This window comes from Mustela nigripes, chromosome 12 (assembly GCF_022355385.1).
Source record: "Mustela nigripes isolate SB6536 chromosome 12, MUSNIG.SB6536, whole genome shotgun sequence".
NCBI classification, from domain to species: Eukaryota; Metazoa; Chordata; class Mammalia; order Carnivora; family Mustelidae; genus Mustela; species Mustela nigripes.
In genome coordinates this window covers 64,072,070-64,088,900 of record NC_081568.1, presented here as the reverse complement: position 1 = coordinate 64,088,900, position 16,831 = coordinate 64,072,070, and the positions used below count along the sequence as shown (strand labels likewise).

At 50.9% G+C, this 16,831-nt stretch overlaps 1 protein-coding gene across 1 annotated transcript in view; it reads right to left on the bottom strand.

Moving 5' to 3' along the window:
• CDHR2 (cadherin related family member 2) overlaps positions 1-13,813 on the bottom strand; it is a 35,771-nt gene extending 21,958 nt beyond the window's left edge. Inside the window, exons 1-3 of the mRNA XM_059417421.1 lie at positions 13,736-13,813; positions 3,474-3,539; positions 3,130-3,201 (exon numbers count right to left, since the gene is read on the bottom strand). Of these exons, the coding sequence (XP_059273404.1) occupies positions 3,130-3,201; positions 3,474-3,528 (127 nt within the window). The 5' untranslated portion in view covers positions 3,529-3,539; positions 13,736-13,813. The remainder of the gene's footprint in view (positions 1-3,129; positions 3,202-3,473; positions 3,540-13,735) is intronic.
• Between the last annotated feature and the right edge of the window lie 3,018 nt (positions 13,814-16,831).

The window sequence follows — 16,831 nt, the reverse complement described above, 5'->3', positions numbered from 1 at the left end:
TGGGACCCTGTGGCCCCATGCTCAGCCTGAGGGCCTCAGCGGACCAGCCCACCCCTCCTGTCCATAATAGCTCTTCAGCGACAGGTTCCATGCTGTGCCCCCAAGGCTGCTCTTCTCTGGCCCAACAGTCCCTCCCACAACAACTCAGAAAGCTTGATTAAAGTCCTTCCCCACCAAGACCCCCTCCTCTAGAAAGATCACCAAACCAACATTCTACAAAGATGATGTCGGTGTCTATTTTATGTTTCCTCAATTATGAGACACACTATCAATGTAATGACTGCTTCTGGGGGGAGAAAAGTCACTCTGTGTTAAATGACTACCTCAATGGTAAGATAATCCCGATTCAGTTAAAGTGCAAAAAGATGTGGCCTTTATACCGAAGGAAATCCAGGAGGTGTGTGGATGGGCATAAACCCTTACGTGTATATATTTGACTGGGGGAATAGAAACATGCATCAGGGAAGAAATGCTCTTTTTTCTTTTTTTAAGATTTTTATTTATGTATTTGACAGAGAGGGAGAGCGCAAGAGAGGGAACACAAGCAGGGAGAGTGGGAGAGGGAGAAGCAGGCTTCCCACTGAGCAGGGAGCCTGATTTGGGACTCAATCCCAGGACCCCGGGATCATGACCTGAGCCAAAGGCAGATGCTTAACTGACTGAGCCACCCAAGTGTCCCAGAAATGCTCTTTAAAAGTTGACCTGAAGGGGAGTTGGATGGGTCAGTCAATTAAGCCTCCAATTCTTGATTTCAGCTCAGGTTGTTGTCTTGGGGTTGCGGGATCTGGGTTGTGGGATCAAGCCCCAGGACTGGGCTCTGTGCTGAGTGTGGAATCTGCCCGAGAGCCTCTCTCTCCCTCTGCCCCTCCCAGCTGCTCACACACTCTCTAAATAAATAAATAAATAAAATCCTTTTTTAAAAAGTGGCCTAAAAAAATTAAATGTAGGGGTGCCTGGGTGGCTCAGTTACTAAACATCTGCCTTCCGCTCAGGCCATGATCTCAGGGTCCTGGGATTGAGCCCCACATCAGGCTCCCTGCTCGGTGGGGAGTCTGCTTCTCCCTCTCCCTCCTCTCCTGCTTGTGTTTCCTGTCTTACTGTCTCTCTCTGTCAACTAAATAAACAAAATATTTTTAAAAAATTAAATGTAACATATCAATAAAATCTATAAAAATAAAAGACCTATATTAGGTCTCTGCATATTAAGAATTACATATGTTTGGGGCGTCCAGGTGGCTCAGTCACTTAAGCAGCTGTCTTTGGCTCAGGTCCTGATCCCAGGGTCCTGGGATTGAGTCTGCATCAGGCTCCCGGCCTACTGGAGAGCCTGCTTCTCCCTCTCCCTCTGCCTGCTGCTCTGCCTACTTGTGCTCTCTCTCTATCAAACAAATAAATAAAATCTTAAAAAAAATAAGAATTATGTATGTTTGTCACTAAACTAAACTTGGTATTTAAAACATCATAATTATATATTTTTTAATTTATTATCATTATTATTATTATTTAATTTTTTTAAAGATGTTATTTATTTATTTGACAGGCAGAGATTACAAGCAGGCTGAGAGGCAGGCAGAGAGAGAGAAGGAGGAAGCAGGCTCCCTGCCGAGCAGAGAGCCCGATGCGGGGCTCGATCCTAGGACCCTGGGATCATGACCTGAGCCGAAGGCAGAGGCCCCAATCTGCTGAGCCGTCCAGGCGCCCCTATATATATTTTTTAAAAGTCTGCCTGATGAAACAGATCTGTGGTACAGTGTTAGTGTCAGGAAAAGAAGTCTTGTGTAGGGAAGAAAGGACAGGAAGCGACCGAGGGACGAGAGAGGGGGACCTGGAGCTTTTGGCAACATTCTAGTTCCGGATCCAGTGGTTATTCCATGTGATTCAATGCACTTTCCTGCACATATATTATACTTCAAAATAGAAAGTCTAAATGGCATACTTGAAAAAAAAAAATCTCACAGAAAGTGCTTTCCCATGGTAAGAGAGCTATAGAATTTATCTCAGGAAGAAGGAAATCGCCCTTTGGTTTAAGAAAGCCCAGAGCAGAGCCATGTGGTTATCAAAGATCCTCATTTGATCTGGCTCGGGGAGGGAGGTGCACTGCTCTGAACAATAAAGCTATTGGTTTTCTGTTTCAGGGGTGGGAGGGTTGCGGAGGGCAGAGTGTGCAGGAGCCCCAGGGCTGGGGAGTCGAGGAGACATCTTTCATTTCCGTTTCCCCAACCCATATCCTGCCTGCTGGGAATTAGGTCTTCAGTCCCTGCAGCTTCTTCCAAAACGATGCTTCCCAGATGTCATTCTCTCTTGTACGCTGCCGTGATCTTTACCATATCCAGTGTCTCGTTCTTTATGATCCTTTTTTTATTCAACTTAGCATTTCATGTAAATACATTTATATTAAATAAGCTTTAGGGATGCCCGGGTGGTTCAGTCAGTTAAGTGTCTGACTCTTGGTTTCAGCTCAGATCATGATCTCAGGGTTTCGGGGCCAAGCCCCACTTTGGGCTCCACACTCAGTACAGAGTCTGCTTGAGATTCTCTCTCCCTCTCCCTCTGCCCCTGTCCCCATGCGTGTTCTCTCTGTCTCTCAAATAAATGTTTAAGAATCTTTTCAAAAAAGAAAATAAAAGCAAGCTTTAGATTGTGGCTGTAAATAGAAATCCATTTCACTTGCCATAGATAGAAAGCAGCTCTGTGAACAAAGGCAATGGAAGTAAAACACAATATTCACTTCCGGTGAGAAGTCTGTGAAAGGCTTTGAGCCTGAGACCTGCTTCCTGTTTAGGGGGGAGAAAAGCAGAGAGTGGAGGGAGGTTAGCAAGTGTGAGAGGTGGGAGAGAAAGAACGGTCCCAGATGGATCCTCTCTCTTTGGGGCATCGGAAACACCAGCCAGAGATGGGAAACAGGAAGAATGTTCTCGTGCGGTGTCTTGGTTACTTGACGCCATGTGAGAGCCCTGACACAAAAGCTGAAGAGAAGAAAACAAATTCTAGAACAAACTCCCTCCAGGCCACCCTCGCCCCGTGACGAGCCACGGGGCTGCAGGATGGGAAGCAAGCCCATAAGAGAGACCCTGGGACCCTCTGTGGGTAAGGGCTTGGCACAGTCTGTGCACAGGGATGGTCACTCACCCACTGGTAGGTCCTCAGGCAAATTCACTCTTGACATGTTTCCTAAGAACACTGGGGCCGTGTTGGCTGTCACTGTAGAAACAGAGAGCACTTAGAACACTTGGATGCCCCTGTGAAGCCTGACCCCCTCTGGCCCTCTGTGGGAGACCATACCAGTCCCAGCTTCAGCTCAGCTCACCCGCCTGGGCCTGGACTCCTCCCTAGGCCTCCCCAGGGCCACCAAGCAGGGGTCTAGATCATAGGAGCTGGGAATTTGCTGACGAGGCAGTGTCACTCTCTTCTAGAGGGTCTTGCCAAGGATCCGCAGGCTAGTGTTACTCTAGTGGGGGAGGGGAGGTACCCACCAGACACCACGAGGGTAAGAAGCAGGAGGCAGGACAGCCACGGCCATGCCATCATGTCTGGAGGACCTGAAGGAAGAAGGAACAAAGAAGGGGCTACTGTCCCAAGGCCTCCCTCCCTTTGGTGGACCCTCCCTCTGTCTGGGTCTGAGCTGAGCCCACCCCCCACTCCAACTCAGCAGTTCCCCAACCTCCAGGGCTCCTGTCACTCACAGCCCTTTTCCAGAAGTTCCAGGGTAGTGGGGGGGAAACCCACAGGGGTAGGCAGGGTAGCTGAGCCTGGTCCAGAATTCCAGCCTGAGAATGACCCCGAGCTTGACTCCAGAATTCAGCGTCCTGTGTAACAGGGACAGCTGTAAGCACATTGTATGTGTAATCTCGCTATCGTTGCAACTGTGAGGTGGCTGAGAGAGGAAAGGGCTTTCCTGAGGCCGCACAGGGCATCAATGACAAGACTTTGCTCTGAACACAGGAGTTTGGGACTCTAGAATTCATTCCCTCAACCACTAAACTACCCTGCCTATGTCAAGTGTCTAAGCTAATAGCATACTTCAAAATCAGGTACCTAAAGAGGGACTGTGACTTATTGAGGACAATCCAGATGTTCTATGGGTGGGCAAGTTCCCTTCTCCTACTTGCTGATTCATTTAATAGCCGCCTTGGCAGCCTTTCCCAAAGTGTGCTCCCTGGAACCCTGGCCCTGTAAGATGCCGCACAGTGGGAGGGTTCCCTAGTCAAGTCAGTTTGGGAAGGACTCCAAAGCCATGGGAGAACCAAGAGAAAATGACCCCAATCTATGGCTTATTCCAAAAGATGCGGGTCCTCCAAGGGGAAGAGAAAGAAACAGCAGAGCAAGAAGGGCTGCCACAGCTGAACCTTGACAAAGAAACTGCATCAAAACCCAGAAGTCTTCTCCCTCATGCCATGCTCCCCTCCTCCCAAGTTCCCGCCTCAGGAATGCACCCATTTGCCCAGGTCACCCTTGACTCCCCTTTTCTGGAGTGCCCCTATCCATCTCTGATGACCCCTGCATTTGTCTCCATCCCGCAGTGGCCACACTCACAGCCACCTTCCCCCCTCGCCTGGCTCAGCCCTCCTCCAGGCCTCCCTCCCTTCAGTCTCTAGTCCAGTCCGCTCAGCTCAAGTAATCCTTCCTCAACCCCTCTGATGACCTCCCTCCCCATTCCAAGCCTTTTTTTTTTTTTTTAGATTTTATTTATTTATTTGTGATAGAATGAGAGCAAGTGAGAGAGAGAGAGAGAGAGAGAGAGAGACAGAGCACAAGAAGGGGGAGCAGCAGAGGCAGAGGGAGAATCAGGCTCCCCACTGAGCAGGGAGCCCGATGTGGGACTCGATCCCAGGACCCTGAGATCATGACCTGAGCCAAAGGCAGGTGCTTAACCCACTGAGCCACCCAGGCACCCCCCATTCCAAGCCCTTTAATGGCTTCCCACCGCCTGAGTCCAAACGCCATAGAAGGGCTTTCATAGACCCTCCATGTCTGACTGCCACCTCCCTCCCCTGGGTCTTTTCTAACCATTTCTAACCATGCCCCGTTTCACCCCTCATGCCTCGCCAGGCCACAGGTACACCCCGTTTTCCTTCACTGCTGGGAAAACCACAGGCGTATCAGGAGGGTTGGCATCTTAAATATCTGCTGACATTTCCTGAGCACCTACCATGTTCTGGGTACCCTGATTCATTCATTCATTCATTCATTCATTCATTCATTCATTCTTTTAATAATTATTTTGGGATGTCCATGGTCCCCTATGTGCTAGACCTTTTTCCCAGCACCGGGAGAATAATTACGAGCAAAAAGAGCCAAGGGGATGCCTTCATCGAGCCGACAGCTTAGTGAATAAGACAGACCCTAAACAGGTAAACAAGTCTAACTGCTTGCTGCCTTCCGTGCTATGAAGAAAGAGAACGAGGCTACTGTGAGAGCCTGAAGAAGGCTGCTACTTTAGGCAGATAAAGAGGGCCACAGACCTTCTGACTCTGCTCCCAGCAAGAGATGAGATGTTTTTACTTTCTCTGTTTATGAGGTTTTAATATCTCGGGGGCCTCACCATCCTTTCCCAGGGGAGCTAGTTCCTAGAGATGGCAAATGACTTGCCTGCAAACACTCCTCTCCTATACAAACCAACCAATCCAGAGCCCACACTCCAACTCCCTCCTTTGTTTAACTCACACACCAAGTCAGAATTGTTCCCTGCCCTGAGTCTCCCCAGGACTAAGCAATGGGCAACTAAGGACGACCCCTTCATGAGCCAGTGCAAATTATTCCAACTGTTCGGTGCTCAGCTTGCTCTACTGGTTGACCTGCAACTTCCTTCCCACCTTCCTCCCCATGGAAAATGCATTAAGGCTCTAGATCATGCTTTCTCCTTTCTCCTTCTGCCTCCTGACCGAATGCTCCCCCCATGTGGCCGTGCATGGTATGGCAAGCCCCCTTCTCTAGAAAATCGTCACAAAAATCTCTCAATGGCCTTAGGCTTTCTTTGTTGTTACACAGCCATCTCCATAAATTAAAAATCCCACTGGTTGGGTGCCTGGGTGGCTCAGTCATTAAGCATCTGCCTTCGGCTCAGGTCATGATCCCAGGTCCCTGGGATGGAGCCCTGCTTTTCCCTCTCCCACTCCCCCTGCTTATGTTCCCTCTCTCGCTGTCTTTCTCTGTCAAATAAATAAATAAAAATTTTTAAAAATCCCACTGGTTTTATAATTAAGACCTCTGGGCAGCCGCCATGACTGATGGATACAATATGGCCCCAGAGACGCTGTGCCCTTTCCAGGGGCACAGAAAGAAAACCCCAGCAGTCTCTTGAAGAAACTCACGTGGACAAGAACCAAAGCCCCTGGCCAACAGCCCAGTTGAGCTCCCAGCGAATAGCCAACATCCACCCGTTTGAGTAAGCCGTGGGCATAAACCATCCCAAGATGGATGCTCTCCCTCCTAATGAGCCACCCATGCTGAGCAGATTTCTAGTCATAATAAACGACTGCTGCTGCTTACCAGTAAGTCTTGGGGTGGTGTGTTATGCAGCAGCAGCTAATGGGAGCATACAGGGCGGAGTCTCTGAGGAAGGGACATGTCTGAAGGGAAGAAGAGGGTATCCTGTGAGGAGTGGAGGAGGGAGCTTCCGGTTCAGCATGGAGGATTCAACATTTATCTCCACTTCCTCCCTCTCGAAACCTCATTAAAATGGTGGTAAAGATTTTAGAAGTTCAACAGAGTTGATAAGAGATGAGCAACTTTTCAAGCTAGTGACAGTTACAATTTTTTTTCTTTTAATGTACTCGACAGAGAGAGAGAGAGCACAAGCAGGCAGAGCGGCAGGCAGAGAGAGGGAGAAGTAGGCTTCCTGCCAAGCAGGGAGCCCGAGGCAGGGCTCCATCCCAGGACCCTGGGACCATGACCAAAGCCGAAGGCAGACCTTCAACCGACCAAGCCACCCAGGTGCCCCAAAGCTAGTGACAGTTAAAACTAGAGGGGGGGGGCGCCTGGGTGGCTCAGTCAGTTAAGTATCCGACTCTTGTTTTCAGCTAAGGTCATGATCTCAGGGTTCTGGGATTGAACCCCGTGCTGGGCTCTGCACTCAGTGCGGAATCTGCTTGTCTCCCTCTCCCTCTGCTCCTCCCCCACCTCATAACAATTAAATAAACAAACAAACAAATATAAATAAATAAAACAAGGGTAGGGATGGCACCCACAGGAAGCCAGCTCAAAACCCTAGCAAAGCTGAAGTATTGAAGCTTCTAGAACCCTCTGAAAACAAAGGTGTGGGGTGGCCTAAAAGCAGGAAAATTGGTTAAAAGTATCCATGTGAGGCGCCTGGGTGGCTCAGTGGGTTGAGCCTCTGCCTTTGGCTCAGGTTATGATCCCAGGGTCCTGGGATGGAGCCCCATATCGGCTCTCTGCTTGGCGGGGAGCCTGCTTCCCTCTTTCTCTCTGCCTGCCTCTCTGCCTACTTGTGATCTCTGTCTGTCAAATAAATAAATAAAATCTTAAAAAAAAAAAGTATCCATGTGAAGTCATTAGACTCCCAGATACCACTCCCCACTCCATGCAGTCAAGGGCTGACACCCTACCCCCCAACACTAGATAATGTACCTGGAGGCTCCTGCCTGGAGAGGCTGAATCAGAGAGCTCTGGACTCCAGGGCAGTAGGACTGGTGGAGGTGGGGCCCCACAGCAAAACAGGGGACTATGTGAAAGACTGCACAACAAATGGGGACACTCTCAGCCCCTCTCCCTTTCTCAGTCCTTAAAGCACTGACAGATGATAGGACATTTCCCCGTTGGGTCACCCTGGGAGGCTCAGTCAGTGAAGCATCTGCCTTCCCTCGGGTCATGATTCCAGGATCCTGGGATCCGTGTGGGGCTCCTTGCTCAGCGGGGATCCTGCTTTTCCCTCTGCTCCCAGCTCGTGTTCTCTCTCTCTCTATTGCTATCTCTATCTTTCTGTCAAATAAATAACATCTTTAAAAAAAAACAAAAATGGTAGGGGCACCTGGGTGGCTCAGTGGTTTAAAGCCTCTGCCTTCAGCTCAGGTCATGATCTCAGGGTCCTGGGATCGAGCCCTGCATCAGGCTCTCTGCTCAGCAGGGATCCTACCTCCTCCTCTCTCTCCCTCTCTCTGCCTGCCTCTCTGCCTACTTGTGATCTGCCTGTCAAATAAATAAATAATTTTAAAAATCTTAAAAACAAAACAAAACAAAAAAAAATGGACACCTCCCCAAACCACCAGAAAAAAACAAAACAACAACAACAACAAAAACCAGATAAAATGGACCATTCAAGAGAAAAAAAAAACACAGATTCTGAAACGTGGGGGCCTCCTTTGGATCACTTTATGAAGTGGCTTCCAAAAGACAAGCTCCCCCCCAACCCAGGGACATCACTGGACCCAGAGCCTTGTTCTTTATCATGAACAGGGAGCATCAGACACTGAGGGGAAGACGGTGCCATCACACACTAGAGCTGCTACTGAAAGCCGCCATAGCTTCAGGAAGTTTAGAAGCTGGTTGGCATTATGTTCATGGTTTGAAGTGAGCCCGGGTGGAAGCATTTCCACCATGGAAATAGGCAAAAAGAACACATCACAGAAACCTGAACACTAGGGACAGGTGCCAAAAAATCCAAACCAAATCAAACAAAAATGTGGGAAAAGCCAACTCAGAGGTGGATTGTCATTATAAATCTTGTAGTATTATTTAAATTTTTTAAAATTCAGTGCCCAGTGGGTAAAGCATGCGACTCTTAACGTGGGGGTTGTGAGTTCGAGTCCCATGATGGGTGTACAGAGTACTTAAAAATAAAATATTAAAAAAAAAAAATTCAGGGACGCCTGGGTGGCTCAGTTGGTTAAGCGGCTGCCTTCGGCTCAGGTCATGATCCCAGCGTCCTGGGATCGAGTCCCACATCGGGCTCCTTGCTTGGCAGGGAGCCTGCTTCTCCCTCTGCCTCTAGCCTGCCACTCTGTCTGCCTGTGCTTGCGCTCTGTATCTCTCTCTCTAACAAATAAATAAAAATCTTAAAAAAAAAAAAATAAAAAATAAAAAAAAATAAAAAAAAAATTCAGTCCCAAGACACCTGGGTGACTCAGATGGTTGACCTTTTGCTTTCGACTCAGGTCATGATCTCCGTGTCCTGAGATCAAGCCCCCAGTGAGCAGGAAGTCTGCTTCTCCCTCTCCCTATGCCTCTCACCCTGCTTATGGGCTCTCTCTCTGTGTGTGTGTGTGTGTGTGTGTGTGTGTGTGTGTATCTCTGTCTCAAATGAATAAGTAAAATCTTTTTTAAAAATTCATTCCCATGTTACACTGCTAAAGCGAGCACTGTTACAAGGTTGCTCCGGGTAACTCTGCCAATATGAGAGATGGCCCCTGGCCAACTAAGAACCAGGTGTGTTCCAGAAATTGGAATATGGCTGGAGCAAAGGGAGAGAGGGGCAGGGAGAGAGGCGGGGATGGGGAGGCAGGCAGAGGCAGATCATGCCTGGCCCCATAAGACTCGGTGAGGACGGTCTGCTTTAGTCTAAGAAAAACAGAGGGTCATTTCAAGGTTTAAGCAGGGGAATGACAGAGACTAATTTGCTTTTCTAAAAGATCTTTCTAGCTGCTACGTGCTGGTGGATTGAAATGGTGGCAGCAGGGCTGGAGAGAAGAGGCAGGAATAGAAATGTGGAGAGATTTAGAGGCAGAACATTTGAAATTCACATAATTTAATCTCCCCAGGAACCCATTTTGCAGACAGAGAACTCAGAGGAGCTCACAGCTAGAAGGGAGAGGGACTCTCCCATACACAGAGGGAAGGGTGCAGCCCTCACCTTCCCCCAGGGCTCCAGCAGGAGAGGAAAACCCCACATAAGCTGTGAACCCCAAACCTTCAGAAGATTTGTCCTCTCTGACCTGGTAATCCAGCTAACCAAAAATAAGGAATCTCTTGCTGTGGCAAACTGTTCATCACAAGCAGTTATTTATAATCATGGAAAACAGAACTAAACTAAGCGTGGAAACACTAAGGAATGGTCAACAAAGCTGTCACCAAGGTGTCAGCGGATACGTGGCAGCTGTTAAGGGTCACGAAGGAGCAGCAATACCTGTCATAGAAGGAATGTCTACTTTGCGTCAGACACTGAGCTGGACACAACTTAACCAGAGAACACTGGAGATAAGCTCTACTAGATGATGAACGTGGAAAGACAGGTGGAGCTGTTGGAGGCTGCAGTGGGATGGTGGTGGGATGATGGCGTGAGCGCATGGCAAGCCCACAGATGTTAGACACCAGTGATGGTTCATCCATCGTGTGAGCAAACTCCAGGTCACCTTAACCCTGACTGGATGCAGCCAGCCCTGACGTCCTCTCTCTGTGCGATCTTGGACCTCACCTCTCACCTCTTTTGTTCCCCTCCTTCCCCTCCTTCAGAGGTGAGTCAGTCCCACAGGACAATTAGTCATTGAACATGATGCCACAGGCATGCAAAGTGTTCTCTTCACTATGACAAAGTGCAATTGGGAAAACAGGAAACTCCTGCCCTCAGGATCCAGTCCTCGAGTGGAAAAAATAGTCAGGATGAGCCAGGTGCTGTGACTGGCACACCCTGAGCCATTCAGCATTCTGCACACCATGGTCCAGGAGCAGAAGGGACATGATCCAGTCACTAATGGGATCAGAACCCAGAGCGGGAAGTCTGTGCTCTCTCTTTCCCACTTCCAGTTTGCTCTTCCTCATCAGCCAGACTTCCCCTAGACACGGAAGAACACCCTAGGGGAAGGTAGAGGGACAACAGCCTTAACAGGCAGCTTGGCCCTCCAGGGTCCCTGACGCCTCCACCTCCAGGCCCCCTCCCTAGAGCCAGCTACACTCATGGCTCATGGAAGCTTCTTCCAACTTCTCCCTTCCATTCTCACGGGCCTCTAGAAGCCTGATAATCCTTACTCGGGGCAAGAGTGATGACCCTCTACATTAGAGTAAGGCAGACCTGAAGTCTTTCCTCTGCATCTAGTCCAGACCATCCTCCTAGAAGGCAGAGGTGGCTGTCAATCCCCTTTATGCCTGAGCTGGGGGTGGATAAGGCTCCTGCCCCATGCCCCCAAGCCAGCTGGGGGCAAAGCTGGGATGCCGCCCCTCTGCCTCCCATACCTCCCAGCCCAGTGTTCTTTCTTGCTGTGGTCCTGCCTCTCCTCCCCACTTCATGCCTCCGAGCTCGGTTTCCCACAGTCTTGGCCCCTTGTTCAAGACTTTTTACACACACACAGACACACGCACTCATTTGATCATAATGAGGCCAAAGTTCTTTGGTCCAGAGTGTCACCTTTGGATTTGGTCATTTGAAAAAAATTCACAGGGCCTGTGTGAGCTAGAGAAGGAACAAGAATGAACCTGCCCCACCAGTGAGCCTTCCCACTCACTGGGCACAGCACAGACCTCTGCCAGGGCTCGGGCTGGCTGGGCGACACACTTCCTGCCCCTCAGCCTGGCGGGCTAAGTCCTCATAGGTCCTGACTCCTCTTCCCACACAAGCTCCTTCCCCTCCACCTTCTCCTGTGGTCCCGAGGCATTGAATGCTCCCTTCTCAGTCCCCACCCTCTATTTTCCTCCCTCCAGACATTTGCATATGCCGTCCCCTCTGCCCAGAATGCGTTCCCTGGCCTTCTGCATCTGTGCAAATTTTCTCCATCCTCTGAGGCCAGGTCAGGTGCATTGACGGTCCCTCCTCTGGCCCCGAGGTTCCTGGCCTCCCAGCAGGAGCAGGGGACAGAGCAATTGCAGATGAATAAGACAGGAATGGAGCTGCCTATGGGCTGGGACTGGGGGAGATTTGGACGGTGCCCTGGCCAGCCCCCCTGCCCCAGGCTTCCACAGTGCCAACCCACCGGGGCTTTCCCTGGGCCGTCCACCCAGGGCCTCTGCTATGCCGGAGGTGGGGGGCCTGGGTGGGAAGGAGGCAAACTCACCCCATCCCCAATACCATGCAGCCACTCCCAGAGGCTCTTCGTTCCTCCTCTCCACCCCTCAGTTTGCCTTCCAAAAACTGGGACTATCTATATCCTAGAAATTCCAACTTCTTTCCCCCCACACTTACTCTCCTTACTCTCAAAAAGGGCTGCTTGGAGAAGGGTCAAGAAAGGACACAGAGGGGCGCCTGGGTGGCTCAGTGGGTTAAGCCGCTGCCTTCGGCTCAGGTCATGATCTCAGCGTCCTGGGATCGAGTCCCGCATCGGGCTCTCTGCTCAGCAGGGAGCCTGCTTCCTTCTCTCTCTCTCTCTCTCTGCCTGCCTCTCAGTGTACTTGTAATTTCTCTCTGTCAAATAAATAAATAAAATCTTTAAAAAAAAAAAAAAAAAAAGAAAGGACACAGAGGTGAATCGGGTGCTCCTGAACCCCTGGGGAGGCCCCTCAGGTTTGGCACAGGTGCACTCACCCTGGGCTTTGGCAGCACCGGTTCCTTGACCCCAGTGGGCCGAGGCACCAGCCACAGCCCCCAACAGCCCGGGGCTCCCAAACTTTCTCCCAGACTGGGAGGACCCCAGGTGTGCCCAGGGCCTCTAGGACGGCCAGAGAGGGAAGGGCCTTCATCATCCACAGGCCACCAAAGAGTGAACTTGGCCACCAAGGCCGCTGCCGCCTCCAGCTCACCACATACTTTCACTTCCGCTCTGTTTCCTTCTCACAGCTGTGCCCCTGCTGAAGGCATTATCGTCCCAGGGCCCAGGTGAGAAACTGAGGCTCAGAGAAGCTTAGAGAGGGATGTCCAAGAACAAGGGACAGAACATTAGACCCGGACTAGCTCCAATTCCAGGAGTCCCTGGGTGAGCCTTGTTCAGAGCTCCACTGGACTCCATGGAGCCCTCTGTAAACCCACAAGGCAGACACCAGCCCACCCAGGGAGCACTGGTGCAAAGATGTGGACCCCAAGGGCACTGGGCTCCCTGCCATGGAACCCCTCCAGTGCCCATCACCCTGGCTGCCTCAGTGACAGACAGGTACTGGGGTCAAACGGCCCTGGTTCAGATTCCAGAATCTTTCTTACTCACTGTGCACCTCCCCTGCCCCCTACCACCAAACCCCAGGCAAGCCCTTACTCCCTCTGGGCCTCAGTTTCCCTACTGAGAAATGGGGTGACATTAAGAACTACATAGTCCACACACAGCTTTCCATCCATGATCCCACTATTCCCTGAGCTCGGGCGTCTGGTGCCCTAGCCTGGCCGTGCCTGCCTCAGGGAAGAGGCCCACCCTGCCCCTGGCTCTCAGCTGAGTCTCCACCTGGCACACCAGGCCTGGAATGAGCCAGAGCTGAGGGCCAGCCTACACTCAGTGCCAACCGGACACATCCTAGTGCTGGCTAAAGTGGCCGTCCATCCACGGTAGACCACTGGCCCACCTCTGCCTCCTGGTTCTCCAGTTTCCTTCCTGTGCTGGGATCAGCCTGCTTCTACAGATGTGGCAACAGAGGTCCAGAAGAATTCCAGAGCCCCCCAAAGCCAGGATGGATCTGGGATCTGGACCCAAGCAGTTGGGCTAGAGCCTCATTCTTTCTCCTTGAGCTCTGAGGCCCCCCAGCTCGGCCCCTCTGTCTTTAATCAACAGCCCCACCTGAAGATACAGACAGCCTGGAACTCAGCTCCAGATTCGCCCAACTCAGCACCAGCGCACCCACCCACCTGGGTGGGACCCCCTGGGTTCCCCTGGGCCCCTACTCCTGACCAGAAGACTCCCCAGCCCCTGCAGCAGCCAGGCTCTGCAGTCCCTACCTGGGCCCCAGAAGGGGCCGCGGATGCGGCAAATGGGCTCCGGCGGGCACCGTCTGGAGCCTGCCACAGCGCAGCAGCCGGCAGACTTTGGCACCATCTCCTCCTCCCTTGAACAATCATTAACGCTGCCAGAGACCACACCCCCCCAGGAGGGGAAGTATGGGGCCAACTCCTCAGCAGGTGCTGACCATGGCTGGTGAGGGGGCAGGAGGGCGGGATGGAGGCAGCCCGCCCCAGTACTCTCAGGACAGGATGCTCAGGCGCCAGGAGAGAACGCCCGGCAGAACCTGAGCCCAGAGGACCTGGGACCCAGGCCCAGCCCTGGAGCAGGCAGGAGGTGGGGAAGGGGACAACAGAAAGTCCTGACAGGCGGAAAGTGACACCTAGCCCCTTCATCCCCACCAGGCTATAAAGGGCCTCAGTGACAGGGAGCCTGTGGAGAAGGGGAGAGAGTGGTTAAGTCAGGAGAAGGAACTAATAAGCAATCAAATATGGAGATTCCAGAGGGCATCTGTGAGGTTTTCAGAGAAGTGTGATAGCAGTCCTGAACTTGGATAAAGCACTCTCCTGCCTATTGTTAACATTCCCCCTCCCTGAGGCCCTCAGAAGGTATCTCCCTTCCGCCAGGGGTTCATCCACACCCAGGCTGGCTTTATTTTTTTTAATTTTTAAAAAAGATTTCATTTATGTATTTGACAGAGAGAGAGAGAGACAGCAAGAGAGGGAACACAAGCAGATGGAGTGGGTGAGGGAGAATCAGACTTCCCACTGAGCAGGGAGCCCAATGCGGGGCTCAGTCCCAGGACCCAGGGATTATGGCCTGAGCTGAAGGCAGAAGCCCAATGACTGAACCACCCAGGCGCCCCCAGGCTGGCTTTAAATACCATCCAGGTGCTCAGCAGGGTCTGAGCCCCCACATCCCCCCCCCAGCCACACAGCCCCAACATCCCTGCATTGACACAGGAGAAAGGGGACCCCCGGTACAAGATCACCAGCCTCTTCTATGGTGGCCTCTCCTTATGGGTGGGAACCACTCCAGACTCAATAGAAACGGACCCGATGTTACTATGGGTCAGGGGCTTTCAGGGGGATGTTTGCTCACCATCCCCACCCCCACGCCCCCCAAATTTAAAGTAGATTATCAAAGTACACATGCTTTGTGTATACTCACGTTCGCAGCCTCCTTATTCTCATCAGCTAAAACGTAGAAACAACCCAGTGACCATTGACAGATGAACGGATAAACAACATGTGGTGTATACACACAACGGAGTTTATTCAGCCTTAAAAAGGAAGGACATTATCACACACGCTCAAACACGGATGAGCTTTGAGAACATTATGCTGAGTGGAAAAAACCAGTCACAGAAGGACAAATGCTGTATGATTGCACTTACATGTGGTATATAGTCAGATTCACAGGGACATAAGGTAGAATGATGGTCACAAGGGGCTGGGGGAGAGGGAAGAAGTTATTTAATGGGGACAGAGTTGCAGTTTCGCGAGAGGAAATGAGTTCTGTGATGAGTGCCCGGCATTATAAATGTGCTGAATACCTCTGAACTCTACACTTGAAAATAGGGAATTATGTGTTATGTGTATTTTAGCCCAACTAAAAAAGTGGAAAAAAAATATATGCTTCCACAAGCTTTAAAAAGGTGAAGAAACCAGGATGAAGGGAAAAGGTATACGAAACAAGGAGAATATAGGCCTGAAGGAAATCCATAAAATATTTAAATATTTGCCTTGGAGTTCTGGTTGCTTGTCAGAGGTGAGTCCTGAGTTGCACTCCGAGCGTCTTGGCAGGCAAAGGGAAGAGAAGAATATGATCTACTGATCCATTAAGCCCAGCATCCATCCACTAAATCACTCACACACACACACACACACACACACACACACACACACACGGAGGGGTGCAGGGACAGGGGCAGGGGATGGCGGAGAACCTGCAAATGTCAGGATCTGGGAGCCAAGGCGATCGGAGTTCTGGTAACCGAGAGGTCCTTCCTTCTGTGCGACTCCTAGGAACGGATGCTGCCAAAGGTGGATGGCACTTGACACGACTATCACAAGATGGCTGTTGAGGGGGCACATCGCTGGCCCAGTGTGTAGAGCATGTGACTCTTAATCTTGGGGTTGCAAGTTCAAGCCTCCCATTGGGTGTGTGGATTACTTAAAAATAATAAAATCTTAACAAGGGGGCACCTGGGTGGCTCGGACACTTGGGCGTCCAACTTGATTTCGGATCAGATCGTGATCTCGGTGTCATGAGACGGAAGCCTGCATGGGGCTCTGAGCTCAGTGCCTAGTCTGCTGGAAATTCTCTCCCTCCACCCCTCCCCACATCCTCGGGCTCACTCTCTCTATCTCTTTTAAATAAGTAAGTAAAATCTTTAAAAAACAAAACAAAACAAGGTGGTCGTCTAGAGATTTGGCTCAGTGGCCAGAGAGCCAGGTTCAGTTGTGGTGGAGCAAGTTCCATCACCTCTGTAAGCCTCAGCTCCCCTGCCTGTAAGTCGTGGATAACGTAGGAGACCCATCTCAGAAGGGGGTGGGGAGGGTGAAATGAAGTTCTACATTTAAAGTCCCAAGCATGATCGTGGGATTGAGCCTCATGTCAGTCTCTGTGCTCAGTGCAGAATCTGCTGGAGATTCTCTCCCTCTCCCTCTGCCCCTCCCCACACTCATGCTCTAAACAGATAGATAGATAGACAGATAGATAGATGATAGATAGATAGATAGATAGATAGATAGATAAAATCTTTTAAAAAATAAAGTCCTGAGCACAGTATCCAACACAGGGTAAAATGTCAATGTTTCTGTTGTGATGTGGTGGGCTTTCTGGTAACCTAACTATTAAGAAGGCCAGGCAGCTCCCTGCAGGGCTCCAGGCTCCAGACCTGCCCCAGACCAAGGGAATCAAGGCTCCAGGTAGGGAAGGCCCCAAACCCAAGGCCCTGGTCTCTCTTCCTGCTGTGACACCAGGGGCCAACAGCTCTGAGTCATTGCTCCTGCCCCAAGAGGGCATATCCTGGGCTTCCAGACCTTTGGACAGCATCTAGATGGGCCAGGTGAGGCCTATTCGTGCCCTGC